The following is an 18,664-nucleotide window of genomic DNA, read 5'->3' as shown; positions in this document are numbered from 1 at the left end:
TGACAGATCGGTGCATTCAGGGCAAATGGTCACAAAAAGAGAAGCACCTATACATCAATCAAAAGGAAATGCTAGCAGTAATAAATGCTATTATGGCTTTCAAAGACCTGCTGCATCCAGGGCAGCTATTGATAAGAACAGACAACACCACAGTGATGTGGTACATAAACAAACAGGGAGGAACTCATTCATACCCCCTGTGCAGACTAGCCATGTCCCTTTGGAACACGGCTCTGGAATTGCAAATCCAACTTCAAGCACAATTCCTGCCAGGGAAGGAAAACACACTGGCAGACAACCTGAGCAGAAATATGACAGATCCACACGAATGGAAGTTGCATCCTCAAGTTTTTACAATGATAATTCAAGCATGCATCCAAGTTTTTACAGTGATAATTCAAGCATGGGGAAGGCCAGACATAGAACTCTTTGCCACCCACAGAAATTACCAATTGACAAAATTCTGCTCAAGGACTTTTCATCCACAGGCCTGGAAAGTGGACGCACTCTCTTTCAGTTGGACAACAATGATGGTTTATGCCTTTCCTCCTCTTTCACTGCTGGCCAAAGTTCTATTAAAAGCCAGAGCAGACAGACCAAAGATGATTCTCATTGCTCCAGACTGGCCAAGACAACACTGGTACCCACTCCTGAGGAGCCTGACGCATTCCCCACCATGGATCCTGCCTATAATGCCTCTTCTACTGACTCAGCACAACTTCAAAACTCTTCACAGTCAGCTGAAAACACTCAATCTAGCCGCATGGAGGATTCCTTAAATTCACAGCAGACCCTACTCTCCAAGGAGGTGCAGGATGTCATTTTAGAGGCCAGAAGGCCTTCTACTAGAAAAGCCTACTCTGCAAAATGGAAATGGTTTTGTGTCTGGAATCAGAAAAAGGGTCAGAATCCTGGAATACTGAATTTACCTCAAATACTACAGTACCTAGCCGAGCTGATAAGCAGTGGACTTTCATTCTTCTCCATCAAAATCCATGCCTCAGCCATTTCTGCAGAGTACAACACTGATCCTCCTTTATTCTCTCACCCTCTCTTAAGACAGTTCCTCAGAGGGGCTAAGAATATAAAACCCCCAAGGAAGCAACCAGTACCGACTTGGGACCTCAATTTCATTCTAGAAAAACTAACCCTGCCTCCTTTTGAGCCAGCTGCTTCAACAGATCTGCAATATTTGTCATGGAAAACAGCCTTCCTTCTAACTATCACCTCAGCACGCAGGGTTTCGGAACTACAAGCCCTCATGGCTGTGCAGCCTTTCATCATTTTCCATCAGGACAGAGTTTCCTTACGAACCAATCCTTCATTTATGCTAAAGGTAGTATCCAGGGTAGCCTTGAATCAGGCTATCCACTTACCTACGTTTTACCCTAATCCACAAAACAAAGGGGAGAGGCTACTACATTCCTTGGACATTCACAGACAGCTCCGTTATTATTTGGACAGGACAAAGCCTTTCAGAAAAACAGAGCAACTTTGTGTCCTATGCTACAGGTGCTCAAGGGAAGCCTATTTCCAAACAGACTATCTCAAAATGGATAGCCCACTGCATACGCTTTTGTTACTCTTTTCATGGTAAATCTGTAACTACAGGCATCAGATCTCACTCCACAAGGGCCACAGCTACCTCTGCAGCTTTCCTCAGGGGGGGTTCCTACCAAAGATATTTTGGAAGCAGCCACTTGGAGTTCTGTACATACTTTCTCCAAGCACTATCACCTACCTTTATACTCCAAAACTAGAGCGGGCTTTGCCACTGCAGTCTTGCAGGGCATCCTGGCTCCACCTACTTCCACTTAGTGCCTACCACCCCTTTATTAGCTTTGGGATTCTACCCATCTGTTATGACTGCAGCTGTATGCACGATGAACATAGTACAGTTTTGTACCTACCATAAATGTAGATGTTCGAGTGCTAATACAGCTGCAGTCCAGGTTTCCCTCCCTCCTTACCCTCTTGGGACAGGCCTTATGGCTAGCACCTCCTCATACAACCTCATTGGGGTATTCTTTTATGGTGTATTTGCTTGCAACTACTGTTTTTTGATTATATTGCATTTGCTTTACTACATAAATTTATGTTTTGCCTTCCTTCTGGGGGCACCTGACATCTGGGGCAAGAAAAACTGAAGAAAATGGCGTCAGCTGGTTCTTTTATACCCCTGTCGCACTGACGTCAGGGAAGAAGTGACGACAACCGACGCCGGACCTAGACTTTGGAATTCGGCCGACCGAGGACCCGCCTGACGGCAGGAGAACCCATCTGTTATGACTGCAGCTGTATTAGCACTCAAACATCTACATTTATGGTAGGTACAAAACTGTACTTTATGGAATGCCTGGGAAGTGAATGATTTGGTGTAGAATGTCTAACACAGGTTATATCATAGCATGATGGAACAAGTCCCCAGAGTAAGGAGAAACAGTAAGATCAGGAGACATCTGAAGAAGAAATATGGACATGGGGAAAAAAAAGAAATTTAATATGGTGTAATAAAGCTGATCAATGCAAAAAGAGCAGCACCAAAGGTATTTGAAAAAAATACAGGCAAAGGAATCCAGACATGGAAATCTTTAAAATACAAAAAATAAGAAAGCAAAAAGAAAAAGTAGAAAAGAAGATTAGTAATGGAGAAGTTAAAGAAATAGAAACTGAGGTTATGGAGTACTTGCAAAGTGAAGGATTCAGTGTAGAAAATCTAACTCAGAAAGCACCACAGCAGGATAGAGCAATAGACATCCAAATTAAAGAGAAACCAGTGGAAAAGGAAGCAACTGGCCAGTTGCCATGTGAAGATATTTTGGAGCCTTCCACAGGATAAACGTTCACGTGAAGCTGGACAGCAAGGGAAGGAACAGGAAACTGTGGCAATTCTGACGCAGCCAGTGATGAGGAGTAATAGGCTAGTGAGTTCCCATATGACAGAGCAATGGATGACACAGGATGAAACTGAAGAGAATGTGCTACAGGAAGATGCTATAGAACATTCTATAGAATGCCCACAGAAAATGGAGAACATAAAATGTGCCCTCAGTTTAGAAAAAAATGAACTAAGAGAAGAGTTGCTTGATTTAATAGAGATAGACACATTAAGATCAGTGAAAGATATAGACTGCAGGTGGTCAATAAAACCCGAAAAGTTAAAAGTTTGATAAAACAAATGAACACAGTAATTAGGACTGTTCATAGAGATCCATGTGATGTAACAGAAGTAAACAGGATATTTTACTGTGCATCTAAATTAGTAACAGATAAAATTCTACCACAAGAACACTGGGCATTAAGGAAAAGGAAGGGGAGCAATCAAATACCATCATGGAAGTATCGAACAGAGAACACTAAAGCGATAAAGATGAGAAATGTCACTGTTAGAAGAGTATAAAAGAGGGAACACATCAACAAACATACTGAGAAAGATAGACATGATAAAAGCAATGTGCAGTAGTATAACAGATCACGATTTATCATGTATTGTCTCAAATATAAACTAAAAGTATCAGCACAGGCAGAAAAACGTAGAAGATACACAGATAAATATAAAGGAAAAGTACAAAATAAGCAATTTACTGATAACCCAAAAGGTAAAAGGAATTGAAAGACCACCAAAAAAAGAAGAAATATATACATTTTGCTGAAGTATTTTTGAAGATCCTGTGGAACATATCAAAGATGCTAAATGGAAAGAATAAGACGTTTAGAGGTACAGGACATGAAATGGGATGAAATAACAGCCAGAGAGATTGAAACAAAGTTAAGAAAAGCCTCTAATTGGAAAACCCCAGGCCCAGATGCCGTACCCAACTTCTTGTTAAAAGTATTAACATCTTTGCACGAATTTAGCCATGAGTAACAACTATTTATATGCGCACTCCAGACAGACACCAGCCTGGCTAACAACAGGAAAAACAATGCTCCAACTGAACCTGCAAACTACCCTAAAAATTATAAACCAATAACTTGCATTCCGACGACATATAAACTGTACAATGGAATTGATGCCAACAGAGTTTATAGTCATTTAGAAGAAAACTCAATTATGACAATAGAACAAAAGGGCAATAAAAGAAAGGCAAATGGAACAAAGGATCATTTGTTAAATAAAGTCATAATGGAGAACTGTAAAAAGGGCAAGAATCTAAGTGTGACGTGGATTGACTAAAAAAAAAAAAACATTTGAGAGTATCCCACATTAATGGATAAAAGAGTGCTTAAAATATACCCTGCACCTGATAAACTACATCACAGTAACCATGAAACAGTAGCAAACCAGTTTGCAGTTAAGCCATGATAAAGGACAAATTATTATTCCAGGGATAAAAATCCAAAAGGGAGTATTCCAGTGTGACTGTCACTGTTGCTCTGTTGCCTTGTCCTTAACCCATTAAGCTGTCTGCTTAACAGATTAGGTCATGGCTATAATTTGGCTTCCAGAAAGCAACAAAGTGTAAAGACTTCTCATCTTCTCTTTGTTGATGATTTAAAACTGCAAAGCTCATCAGATGAAGTGAAATCACAACTGCAAGTAGTTAAAACTTTTTCAGATGATATAAGAATGTCACTTGGTCTTGATAAATGCGCAAAAGCAACCTTTAAAGCAGGAAAGCTGCAACACCAAGAAAACATCAGTTTAGGACAATAATGTGATATAAATGAACTTGAGCAAGAGGGAGTGTATAGATATTTGGGAATTGATGAAGTATCAAGAATAAACATGAACAAATGAGAATAAAACTTAATAAGGAATATTTTAGATTACTTAAATTAATCCTGAAAACAGTGTTAACATCTAGGAACATAATTCAAGCTATAAACCAACTTGCTCTTCCTGTTCTAACTTACAGTTTTGGAGTGATTGACTGGCCCCAAAAGGTGCTGGATAGATTAGACAGGAAAACAAGAAGGATGCTTCATGCTCATCAAATGATTTATAAAAATCAGTGCATACCAAGATTGGGCGGCCACGGTGGTGCAGCGGTTAGCGTTGCCGCCTCACAGCAAGAGGTTCTCCAGTTCGGTCCTCGGCTGGGGTGCCTTTTGTGTGGAGTCTGCATGTCCTCCCTGTAGTCGCGTGGGTTTCCTCCGGGTGCTCCGGTTTCCTCCCACATCCCAAAGAGATGCTGTAGGTGGATTGGACACTCTAAATTGGCCCTAGGCGTGAGTGCGTGCATGTGTCTTTCTGTGGAAGGTTGAGCACCGGGCTGGCAACTGGACACCGTAAAACTCCACTGCCAGTCTTGAGCAGACAGGTGATGTGCTGTGGTGATCCCTAACCGGGAAAAGCCGAAAGAAGAAGTGCATACCAAGATTATATATTCCCCATTCCGAATGAGGTATGGGCCTACTTGAAACTGATTACATGTATAGATCTGCAATTGTGGGACTGCATACATATCTGCTGACCTCGAAAGACCCAAATATACTGAAAGTTTTGAAACATGAGGGAAATAAGTCTAAAATGACATCCTTTCTTAGTCTAGCAGAAGCATATCAGCATTAAGTGGGAATAGAAATCAAACAAGTAGATAAAAATCAGACAGCAAATGAACGTGCCAAAAAACAAAAGAAAGAATATGAGGTGACGGATCAGATGAGAAGGCAAGAAATGTGGAAAATGCACAAATATAATTGCAAGTATAGAAAACTCATGGAAGAACCTCATGTTGATCAGGAGTGAATGCAGGAATGGTCAAGGAGAGGCAAATTCAAACCAAAAGATGAAAGGTTAATATCGGTAGCCCAAGATAGTGGGCTTACTTACACATTGATTTACAAAGTCCATTGAACATGTGAGAGAAAAATACAAATTTAGGTTTTGTAAAACTGAATTGGAAACTGTTGCACACCTTGTTGCTGGTTGTGATATACTAATGTCAGAAGGACTGTATACTGAAAGGCGTAATAATGTGGCAAGACTGTTGCACTGGGGATTGTGTAAACATTATAATAATGAAGTAGCTGAAAAACACTGGAAGCATGAGCCACAATGCATCATAGAAAATGATGGTCTACATCACACGGGATCTCCCATTACCAACAGTTCAAAAGATAGATGCGAGAAAACCAGATATGGTGGTCCATGAAAAGAAGACAAAAGTAGCATTGATCACTGAAATCGCTACACCCATTGATTACATTGTCTTCCTTACAGAGAGACAAAGACATAAAATATCAGGATTTGCAAGCAGAAACAAGAGCAGTGTGGAAGAAGGATACCCAGACAGTTTGTATAACAGTAAGAGCAACAGGTCTAAAGAATCTACAATCATATTTAGATATGTTGTCTATACATGTACCTCCATACGAATTGCAGGAGGAGTCATTACTGGGCACATTGCAAGTGCTGCGAAGAGCACTTCTGGCTGACATCAAAGACTGAAATAATACTAATTTAATGAACTTTAATCATACTTTGACTTAGGAATGGGGTCCATTCCTGTCATGGTATTAGAAACCCAAAAGATTTGGAGAAATTAAAAAAGGGGAGAAACAATATTATATTTATAAAGTAGCAGAAATTCTAAGAATTAAGCCAACAGAGGAATGGAGAAAGGAGATTTGCCCATAGATGTGACTGCAATTAGAGATACAGAGAATATGCAGGAGGGGGGCTTGAATTTACTGGAGAAAACTGGCAAAGGAACAAAGATATTTGAAGCAAATAACTGGAAAGGGAAACGTAATAGAATAGGAAGAGGCCAAGAAGACATTTGGTCTGCAGGCTAGAGACTGCTTTCCCTATCACGGATTAATATCAGAGTGTAGGCAAAGAGAAAAGGTTAGGGGGAATTGTTTATGAAATAACTGCTCTGGTAGAGTTTTTAGTTGAAACTGGAACAGGAGCTGCCATTAAAAAGGGATAATTAGTAAGGCATATAAAATATTGCACGATAGCTATAGGAACCAATCACAGCAGGTTAGAAAAGATTGGGAAGAGGGATTGGATAAACAATTCACAAGGAAACAATGGGAGGGCACATGTATAGTTCCTAAGTATGTAAGAAAGTCTAGAAGATTTAGGATTTTTGCTTGAACATGTTTGCATAGGTACTTTTATACCCCAGGCAGGCTCCAAATAATTTTCCTCAGGTAGATGGCAAATGTTGGAGGTTTGATGGAGAAGAAAGATTAACTGGGAACTTATGTTTTGGGAATGTAATGAGTTAGCAGATTTCAAAAATTCTCTAGAGTACTCTGTCAATAAATTTGGTGAGAAAATGGGTGTAACTAAGGAAATTATTACTTTTTTTGAGATGGGATACAGGATCTGAGTTGCTTAGACATAATAAGGTTTTGCTAAGTTTAATTCTGGTGGCTGCCAAAAAAGCAGTTATTAGAAAATGAAAATCAGAGTCTAAACCAACTGTATTTGAATTATTGAATATTGCAACACAGATAAAAGAACTGGGAGTGGGATAAAAGGATAGAGGCAAATTACATAGAAGAAAATGTAAATTGTGGACCAGTACATAGTTTCATAGTTTAGTACTAGGCTATCTGCCCTGGGGCATTTGCAAGCCTAGCCCTAGAGATGTGGCTTTCGCCACCCCATGTAGTGGTACTAAGGTGTGTATAATAAATTTAGAATACTGTGCCTTTGTCTAGTAGTGACACATTGAAGACCCCCTTACTTATTAAAATTAGTTTACTGTGCCTCTGTCAAGTAGCGACACAGGGGTGACCCCCGGGGTAAACCTACGATCTCCCATCCACTCGTCAAGATTTCTGTTGAAGAGAGTCACTGAGGGGCTCTGCCTAACATGGACTGGGATTCTGTTCCAGAGTATGGGAAGCCTCTGAGTTATGAATCTGTCCCTCCAGCATGTTCTATTCATGTTTGTACTGAGATTTAAATCTTTGGCTCTCGTGGTTCTTATGGATTTGGATTTTTTGAGGTGGAGCATGTCCATCAATTCCTGGTTGGACATGGCCTTGTACGTCAGGCACAGATCTCCTCTGAGCAGGCGGTATGCTACTGAATAGAGCTGGAGTTTCTTTAGCCTGGCAGCATATGACATATGTTGGAGACCCTTGATCCTCTTGGTGAGGTACTTCTGGGGTCTCTCCAGCTGTTGTAAGTGCCGGGTGAGGTACATACCAAATGGGGCATTGTACTCAATGATGGGCCTGATAAGGGAGGAGTACAGGGGCACAATGACCTCCTTTGATCTGGATGTGAACCCCTTCATGATAAGGTGGGCAAAGTAGAAAGTCTTTCTAACCACTTTGGCAATGTGGGTGTCAAATGAGAGGTCACTATCAACTTGGGTCCCCAGGTCTCTGATTACTTTTTTGGTACTCAGTGGGTTACTGTCTATGTGATAATTTGTGGGTACTTTGTTTTCCCAAAGGGGATGACTATACATTTCTTGGCATTCAGTTTAAGGCCATGATTCCAGCACCAGTTGTCCGTTTCGGTGAGGCCTTTCTGTAGGATGTATGTGTCAGCTGGTGTATCGACTATGGCGCCTAGTTTGCAGTCATCTGCGAACTTTGTCAGCCTCAACCCTCCCATGTTTGCTTTCACATCTGAGAAGTAAATGCCGAACAAGAGGGGTCCCAGGACAGAGCCCTGTGGGACACCACTTGTGACTGGCTTTGAGTCTGACATGGCTCCCGCAATCTTGACTTTATGGGTTCTGTTCTTTAGCCAGTTTGTAACCCATCTTGTGACATATGGATTTACATTTAAACTGTTTAGCTTATCTATGATCCCTGAGTGGGGTATTGTGTCAAAGGCTTTAGCCAAGTCCAGGTAGGCTGTATGGACTGCCTTGCCCTCATCAATGACTCTAGTGACTGTTTCGAAAAAGTCAACCAGGTTCAAAAGGCAGGATCTGCCCTTTACAAAGCCGAACTGGGTGGGATCAAGTGTCTGTAGGTCCCCAATGTCGTTGTTTATGAGTTCCATAATAATTCTTTCCATAGCTTTGCAAACCAGGCTGGTCAAGCTTATGGGGCGGTAGTTCCCAGGGTCTGTAGTGGAGCCTCCCTTGTGGAGTGGGACCACTTTTGCTGTACGCCAGTGTTCCGGTACATATCCTGTAGTAAGGCTAAGGTTAAATAATATTTTTATATGCGGGTTTAGCTCCTCTTGTAGTTCACGTATCACGCAGCCGGGGATACCATCAGGTCCCATAGATGCTGTGTTTTTTGCTTTGCTGAGGGCGGTTCTCACCTGGACATCAGAGATGACAGGGAGGTTACATTCAGCTGGGATGAGTATTTCTTCTTTTGGAGGTGAGGGAGGGGAGAAATTTGCACTGAACCTGTCTGCCAGAATGTTGGCAATATCTGTGGGTTCGGTAAATTTTTTGTCGTTGTGTACTAACTCTGAGCATATCTGATGGTTTCCGCCCAGGTTTCTAACATAACTGAAGAATGCCTTGTGGTTATCTTTAGTGTCCTTGGCGATTTTTCTCTCAAAGTTGGCCTTGGATGTTTTTATGAGAGAACGTAGCTTTCTACTAGTGCTGATCAGAGATGCCTTCCCTTTATGGGATTTTGCTCTGTCTTTCAGTAGCTTCCTTCTTTTGTTATACAATTTGTTTATGGCTGGGGTCCACCAGACAGGACGCTTTCCTTTGGTGGAGAGGGTCTTGGTTTTATTTGGGATTGCACGATCCATGCATTCTTGGAGATGTCCGTAGAAAGCATTTGTGTAGGATTCAGCATTGTGGGATGTGGTTTCCATTGGCCCTGTGGGCTTAAATGATACCATCTCAGTCTTGAGAAGTGTAAAGTCGGCTTTTGAGAAGTTTCTCACTGTAGTCTTTTGTGCTGGGGGTGGAGATGGTAAATGTATATCCAGGGTGATTAGTTTGTGGTCAGATCTCACCAGTGAGGGGAATACTTCCGTGGAGCATTTTGTCCCCATGTTTGTGATGATCAGGTCTAGTATCTTATCCCCCCTTGTGGGAGAGGTGACTAGCTGTTCCATTGCATTTGAGTTTATGAATTCCAGGAACCTTTGGGCTAAGGTGTTAGGGCTAGAATAGTGCACCCAGTCTATGTTAGGGTAGTTGAAGTCTCCCAATATGATGGTATTTGGTGAGACATTCATATCTTCCAATGTCTTCAGGAAGTCTGAGTGGGGTTCTTGAGATTGGGAGGGTGGTCTGTAACATTCAACCAGTTGTATAGCAGTTTTTCCTACGGTTAGCTGCACCTGGATGTTCTCCGATGCTTCATGAGTTGCCACTAACCTGAAGGTGTGGGTATCCTTGATGAATATGGACACTCCCCCTCCCTTTGTGGTTCGGCCCGGGTTTTGCAGCCGAAAAGCATGATACGAGGTAAAGCCTGGTAGCGCTGGGGTGCTCTCAGGAGCCTTGAACCAGGTCTCGGTTACAGCGCAGACATCGATGTTCTCCATACTGAGGAGTGCTTTGAGAGCCTGCATCTTGAGATTTAGACTTCTGGCGTTGAGCAGCATTACCCTTAATTTTTTTCCATTTTTGTTTTCTAAGGAGGTGTGCAGAAGAATGTTTTGGAGGAGGAGTAAGATTTAAGGGATGGTAGGAATTGAGCAATTTATGTAATGTTGGGCTGACGTTGTACAAAAAATACGTAATGCATGTTTGTAAATAGAAACATGCTAATATTGCTTGTTTTTTTATATAAATGCATGCTTGCTTATGTCTTAAGTGACAATTCAATAGAGATGTTAAAAAAGTACATATCCTGTGTGGTATTCTGTATGTGCTAAGCGTATAATATTTCTGCATTTTGATTTTGCTATACCGAATGGACTGGGACATCCCTCTAATGAACTTCTGTTATTTGAAGAGAAAGGTAGGACTGAGAAAGGATAAAGTATATTGCTTGATAATACTGTTGAGTGAAGATCTTTATTTGATTTTTTTTTCACTATCTCTGTAGCAGCAGTTTTAGATACCTGAAAAAACATCTTTTTGATGAACCTTTTAACACTGTGAACTCCTTTCTTTCCCCAGATGTGGTCTTCCGAGTAGATGATGGTAGTATTCGAGCGCATAAACCTCTGTTGATCTCCAGCTGTGATTGGATGGCAGCCATGTTCCGAGGATCATTTAAGGAGAGTTATGTTGAAGAGGTAAGAAATTTTTTTTTACCAGAAGTGGAGGAAGCAAAGAATTCCTGCCTCTCTCTGATGGGAAAACATTAGCGGTAGCAACATAATACTCTTTCCATTGGAGAAGTTGTGTTGTAACCATTAGCAATACCTAAATATTGATTCTGTTGTAGCAGTCATTAAAATGTATTTACCTTATTCAGATTATGAAGAATTTGCTGTCTGGGACAAATAGAAACAGTTAAGAATGACTGTTTGTTCATTAGTTTTTGCTTTGATAAGTCTGTTGCCACTAGTTTATTATATTTAAATGACATTTGATGAATCGGAATGGGAGGACCTGACAGATCTCGTCCGGCTACTTATTACAATGGTGACAGCATCACTGCAGGCAGTTCACTGAGACAGGGACTGGATGCCTGTGCTAATGCATGGGCTATAATATGATCCTTGAAACTGTAAGACTGTTATTTCAAGAACTAGAAAAATACATCAGGCATGAGGCTACAGATCTCAAATTAGATCTCCCTTCTGTGAGGTAACATGATCTTAGAGTTAATATATATAGTTACAAGGAGTGTGGGCATTCATGGCCTCCCCACAATATGGGGAGTGAGGGTGAAGAAAGGCAAAACAGTGTAAAATGTGTGTTTTAGGAGCTGGAATTGAAGAACCAGTCTAGTGCATGGTAACATGCTAACATAGTTAAACACTATCCACCCTCAAGTACTGCCAACATTTTCCAGCATTTGATAAGACTGCAAACAACTTGCTCCAGTGTTGTCCTAGTGTTCAACAGTCTCTGGCTGCCTTTGCCGGTATTTTGTGTTTTACAGCTGTGTATAAGATTGCCTGTGTTTCTGTACTAAGGGGTTGTGTAGTACTAATCATATTACTTCTCTCATTTTTTTTTAATCCATGCTGTATTTCCCTTCCTTCCTGAGGATGGTGCTGGCACTCTTGATGCTTTGGTAAGAGACCACAATACACCCTTAACCTTGATATCCTGGCCCCAATTTGTGCCAAAAGAACAGGAGCCTTGGTTTGACCTAGCGTTTCACTCCATAGGATGACATGATGGAATTTGGAATGTCCACAGAGGTGGCGGGCCTCTGGAGTGAAACACTTGAGGTGGATGAGCATTATGTATCAAACCAAACTAAGATCTCTTATAAGAGGGGTAGCTGACTCATCAAGAAAGATTTCAGTAGTGGTTGATCAACCGGTCATGCTCTTTTGTATGATGGACAGATTGTGCAACCCAACCTGCCTCATCATTCTTCAAGTTGTATGATCTTATCTTTGTGAGTTGACTGCTTAGTTGTTTGCTGACAAAATTGCCACCATCAGATCTGCCTTTCTGCCTTTGATCCCTATGAGTACAACTGTAGTTACTGCCTGGGAGTTTACATCATTTTGGAATTGTTTATGATGAGATTTCAGATATGTATATTTCTTCTTGCAAGAAGGGCCCATGCCCCTCTGTACTGGACCCAATGAGTTCTCAGATCCTTTTGAGAAGAAGGGGTTTCCTACTGCCATAAAGGAGGCTGTTATCACTGCAGTCCTCAAAACCTTTCTTTGGACCCTAATGTGTTTGATGATTACTGCCCAATCTCTAACCTTCCTTTCTTAGGCATGGTCAGTGAAAAAGTTGTCCTTGCACAATGCTTGAATCCTAGTGCACAAGATGGGTTCATGCATCCTTATCAGTCTGGGTTTAACATACCTTGCTGTGCTGATGACACCTAGCCCTACCTTCACTTCTCTCAGGACAGCACAACAGATGTGCACTTCCTTGCTGATGACCCGGATGACATTCATCAATCACTCGTCTATAATTGATTGAAGTTAAACATATCAAAACCGAGGCCAGGTCAGTTCATACTACCTTGAAGTACTCTTTGACCCCCATACTGAGTTAATACATTTTTTTATATATGTTTGGTAGTAGGATGCATAACTTGTGCATGGTGATGGACAACCAACTGAGACTAAGGGATCAGGTGTCAGCTGTCGTAAAATCCTTGCACCTCCATGTGGGGAAGCATCTCCAGGATCAAACTCCTTATTCCAGAAGTTGAGCTGTCTTTAGTCTCTCATGTACTTGTCTCTTTCCACATTGTTTGCTGTAATACCCTTAGTCTGAAATTGCTAGACATTAAATTTGACTGTTTGCAGGTGGAATGAATCATGACATTCAAAATCTTTTTTTAAACACCTTTATTGAGTCATCACTTGTGAGACAGGCAAACTTCCATTTATATAAAAGTAATCAAACCATATTAGCAAGTTCACATGTATAAACATTGTAATTCACATATATTATATATCATTTAAACTAAGCAACATTACATAAATTATTCACTTCCTGTCTTCTTTTAAACCTCATTTTTCCTCCAAAACATTTTTTCTGCATGTGCTGTTCCCATAATTTCCATGTGTTCTCTGTAATTAACTCCTCCCCTTTTCTAAAGATACCATTTCCTGTTCTTTTATCTCTGTTACACTATTCACTCCTGTAATTATAGTTGGTTTAGATCCATTTTCTAGTAATTGCTTTTTTTGGCCAGAATTAAACTTAACAAGGCCTTATGTCTACAGCATTCAGATAATTTATCCCAGCTCAGAAAAATCATTCTTTAGTTGCACTTGCTCAGCCAGTATTCCTGACAGAGTACTCCATAGGGAAATTATACTTGCAGAACATATGTGTCCCCAGTTACCTCTGTCTTCCCCATCACACTTCAAACATTTGCCATTTACCTGAGGAAAAATTATTTTGAGTCTGCTTGGGGTAGAAAAGTATCTATGCAAATACTTCCAGGCAAAAATCCTTAAATCTTCTAGATTTTGTTGCCGTACATATGTCCTCCCACTGTTTCTTTGTAAAATGCTTGTCTAATTTCTGTTCAGAATCTTTTCTGATCTCTTCTGATTGATTCCTATAGTTATCTTGCAATATCTTATATGCCCTACTAATTTTCCTTTTTTTAACAGCAGGTTCTGTTCAGGATTCAGTTAAAAACTCAGTCAGTACAGGTCTTTCATTTAAGATTCCCCTGTCTTTTCTCTTTACCTTCGCTAACAGGGATTGATAAACTACAGACAATCACTAGTTCTCATGGCTTCTTCCCATTCTATTACCTTTCCTTCTCTAATTATTTGTTTCCATTACCTTGGTTCTTTTGCCATCCTCTCCAGCCCCCCCTCTTATCTGTTCTTTCTAGCCCAAACTGCTGTCACCTCTATCATCAGAATTCTCTCTCTCTTTCCATTCCTGTGTTGGCTTAGTTCTTAGTGTACTTTTTTCTGCTGTATACCTACTGCCAGTCATTAGCGGACCGGAGTTCCGCTGTGGCGGCCCCTAACCGGAAAAGCCGAAAGACAAACAACAACAACATAAATATAATATTCTGTATGACTGTTACTGTTTTCCTTAATGATCGCTGTCTAAAACCATATTAGTTTCTTATTTCTTGAATTACACCCCCCCCCCCCCCCGCTTCATCACCATCCCTTTCCGCTTCGATTTGCAGCTTTCTGCTTGTGTTATGTAGAAGAGCCTTAACTGTGTAACTGTAAATTATCCCTTCAAATCAGGTAATCCTAAACTTCCTTGTTCTATTGGGAGAATCAGCTAATCCCACTTGATTCTCGCCCTATTCCCCATCCAATCGTTCAACTCTTTATTAATTACTATCCACAACTTTTCCTCTGGTTGATAAAACTATGTCTGACCTGTGTATAAAACTAAAGGGACTAAAACATTTTTATTGCTTGTTTCTTGCTATCAATATCCATAGGTAGGAGCTTCCAGTTCTGCAGTTTTTGTATTAGCTTTTGTTTAGTCTTTTCCCACATATACTTAGCTGCCATAACTGTATCTTTTTTTAATCTGTAATCGTAAATACTTCATTTTATAATGTCCTCATAAATATATGGGTATTGCTGAACCAGTTCATATGTTGCAACATAGTTTATAGCTATAGCCTTTATTTTATCTTCATTAATTTTATATGCCTTTATTTAATCTTCATTAATTTTATAGCCTGGAAAAAATGGAACTGTCTGAGTATTCCACAACACTGAGCTGTCTTTTTTGGTTCCATCAGGTACAAAATAATATCATCTGCAAATAAAGCCAACTTCTCTTGAACACCATACTAATTATATCATTGAATTTCTGGAATCCCTTATTTTCATTACTAGTGTCTCTAAATATAAGTCGTAATGGAGAAAGAGAGCACCCCTGCCTGGTTTCTCTGTTCAGACAACTTATCAGAGAAGAGCCCTCCATCTTTGAGTTTTGCCTATGATCCCTCGGGTATCCGTCTAATTAGCCTTATTATTCTATCAGGAAATGCAAATGCTTCCATTGCCGTACTCATAATATCCCATTTTACTATGATGAATGCTTTCTCTGCATCAAAACCCACCAATAACTGTGGTATTTTCATACATTTTGCTTCCTTTTGGAGCATCATTGTTCTGTTAATGTCTCCAAATCTTTGCTTCCACATTGGTCCATACCTGTAAGTATTGGCATCATCTTTGCCATTCTTTTAGCCATTATAGACATAAACATTTTATAATTTTAGTTTAAAATTAAAATGAGTCTATATGAAGCTGGAGCAGATCGGTCCTTGCCATCTTTATGTATTACAGCCACCACAGCTTTTTTCCAGGATATTGGTGCCTTCCCTCCTTTTAAAAGACTATTAAAATTTTCCAGAAACTTACCACCACCTTCCCTCCTAGCTTCCAGACTTGCAATGGAATGCCATCTTTTCCTTGACAATTCCATGCAGATAGGTCATACATCACCATGTTTATCTCACCTCCTCCTATCTTAACTGTTAGTTGTTGAGCCTCATCTACCTCTAACCTTGGCATACTTTAGTCTTACATAAATATTTCCATTTGCATTTTTTCTTGACTTCCCCACTTCTCTGCTTTATATAAATGTCATAAATTTTATGAAGTATCTCAAATACCTCTACAGGATCTCTGGTTATCTTTTCTTGTTAAAGGCTTCCTAAGTGTGGCAACAACGTTTTCTACTTTCTGTTGCCTAAGTTATTGTGCTAAAAGTTTTTGTGCTCTGGAGTTATCAAAAAAAACAGTTGCTTAACAGCAATCTTTCTAAACTCGTGCAGATTATCCAGGTACTCCTTTATTTTCTCTTTAGCACTCTGCAATTGTGCCTCTTCTTGTTCTGTGAGATTTGCTTTATTTTGTAAAATCTTATCTTTGTTAGCCCAATCTGACTAGTTTTATTGCTTCTTAACCAAATCTGTTTTTCATTCATTTCTACCATATTTTTAAATTCCAGTTTTGTTTTATCCCTCTAACTAGCTAAAAGTTCCAGAGTAATTTCTGTCCCTCCTTATAACTCCTAGATAATTTCTGCTACCCATTTCTTAAATCCCCCTCTTTTTAACAAGTAGGTGGGTACGTACCAGTCTCTCATTTCTAATTCATTATTCAGCATTTTTATCTTAGTAATTATTGGTGTGTGTGATCTGAAATAATTATTCGATGTGTATGAAAGTTCTTAATTAAATGCACATGTTGCTGTGAAGTATAGTTTCTGTCAAGTCTAGCCCAGTTATTGTACCTTGGAGAATAATATGCAAGTTTTCTCCGAGTTCTTATTACTCATTTCACATCTTTCGTACCATATATTTTCATACATTACTTCAAAAAGCTACCCTCTTTCATTATATTTCCCCTTCTAGGGCCCCCCATATACATCCTTATTGTTACAAATCAGCTATTCCAATCCCTACCTCTAAAGTAATATTCCCTGCTGAAAGCTAATTATTTCTGCCATTTTTTAAGGTACAAAGTATCCATTTTAGGTGGAATATGAATACATGCCATTGTAATCCTCATCTTACTACTGCAAATCTGCCATTATTTTCTTTTTTTTTCTTCTATCACTACTGGAATTCCTCTAGTAATTAATATAAGTACTCCTCTTTTCCTTCAAATAATGAAATTTAACTCTCCTAACATCAACATTTGTGTGAAACAGACAACTGCTATCACAGGCACTAATTAACCTGAAATTGACGTTACCCATGCTAAGGAGCATTTAATGGTCTATGCTTCTACTTACACTAATTGGTGTCTCTTCCTTTTATCTGTATTCCCGTATTGCAAATGAGAAAACTACTTGGCATGCTTTCAGAAATCATTAACTTTTAGCCTTGAAGAAAGTGGTATTCTGTCTTTTATTGCCCTGTTATCAGCTTGTCTAAGGTTGCCACCCATCCCGTTGTCAGCGGGACACTCATGGGTTGAACTGCCTCATCCCGTTGCCCGCTGTGGAAAGTAGTGGGACTTGAAAAGTCCCGCTTTACAATCACACTGAATTGCCGTGGAAAAGCCACACTTACTTCCGGCTTTTCCACAGCAATTTGTTACTTCACCAACCTGGACCTGCAGGCAAAGCTGCTGCCTGTTAGGTCCGGGTGCTGTAATTCGTGCAGCAATTGGCTGCAATTCAGAAAGGGGTGGGGATTGGGGCAGGAAGAGCCCTACAAAGATCGCGGCTGTAGGAGCACTTTGTTTTAAGCACTTCTACAGCCGCTAAAAAAAAATTAGATTTTTTTTTTTAACGAGCCAGTCAGTCAGCCATTCATATATTCATCCAGCTATCCATCCATTCTTCCAACCAGCCAGCCAGCCAGCCATCCATCCATCCATTCATTCATTCATTCATTCATTCAACCAGCCATCCATTCATGCAGCCAACCAGTCAGCCATCCATCCATTCATCCAGCCAGCCATTCTTCCAACCAGCCAGCCAGCCATCCATTCATGCAGCCAGCCAGTCAGCCATGCATCCATTCATGCAGCCAGCCATCCATTCATTCAACCAGCCAGCCATCCATTCATGCAGCCAGCCATCCATTCATGCAGCCAGCCATCCATTCATCCAGCCAGCCATCTATCCATTCATCCATCCATCCATCCATCCATCCATCCAGTCATTCATGCAGCCAGCCATCCATCCAGTCATTCATCCATCCATCTGCTACTCCCACCAACCAGCTAGCCACTCCAGCAGCCAGCCAGCCAACCAGCCACTCCAGCAGCCAACTAGCCAGCTAGCTAGCCACTCCAGCAGCCATCCGTCATACCCATAACATCATCTCCTTCACCGCTCCTGGGGCGACGTCATGGTAGAGGGTGTGACCAGTGTCATATTGGCCACACCCCCATGCCCCACCTTGGCCTGCTGAAAAGGTGGCAACCCTAAGCTTGTCTCCATAAAATGTAAGAGAAAAAAGAAAAATGTAGTCCTCCTTTGCAGCCTGATAGACAAGCTGACACATTTATTGCTAAAAGAAAACTTTTCATTGTATTCAGTGTTACCATATTTACTTGTGTCCACTTACAATTTTAGATTAAGCTAAGGGTCTTAATCCAGCAATTCACCTATGCAAAAGTAATAGAACATATATCAGCTCTACATGTATTCTGATCTGTGCACTTTTACCCTAGCCTTACTTCAGCAACCCAGTATTACAGCCTATTAACTTAAACATGGTTTTGTATAGCTTTTTCTCTCTTTTTGCACTGTAA

General features: G+C 40.4%; 1 protein-coding gene across 1 annotated transcript in view; it reads left to right on the top strand.

Annotated features, from left to right (window-relative positions):
* Positions 1 to 18,664, top strand: part of LOC122795967 (rho-related BTB domain-containing protein 2-like) — a 1,395,721-nt gene that overhangs the window by 987,469 nt on the left and 389,588 nt on the right. Inside the window, exon 6 of the mRNA XM_044064449.1 lies at positions 10,971 to 11,089. Coding sequence (XP_043920384.1) covers positions 10,971 to 11,089 — 119 coding nt within the window. The remainder of the gene's footprint in view (positions 1 to 10,970; positions 11,090 to 18,664) is intronic.

The sequence above is a fragment of the Protopterus annectens genome, chromosome 2.part2 (assembly GCF_019279795.1).
Source record: "Protopterus annectens isolate FY-2018-M chromosome 2.part2, PAN1.0, whole genome shotgun sequence".
Lineage (NCBI taxonomy): Eukaryota > Metazoa > Chordata > Ceratodontiformes > Protopteridae > Protopterus > Protopterus annectens.
The sequence above is the reverse complement of the archived record's forward strand: the minus strand, read 5'-3'. Positions and strand labels throughout refer to the sequence as shown.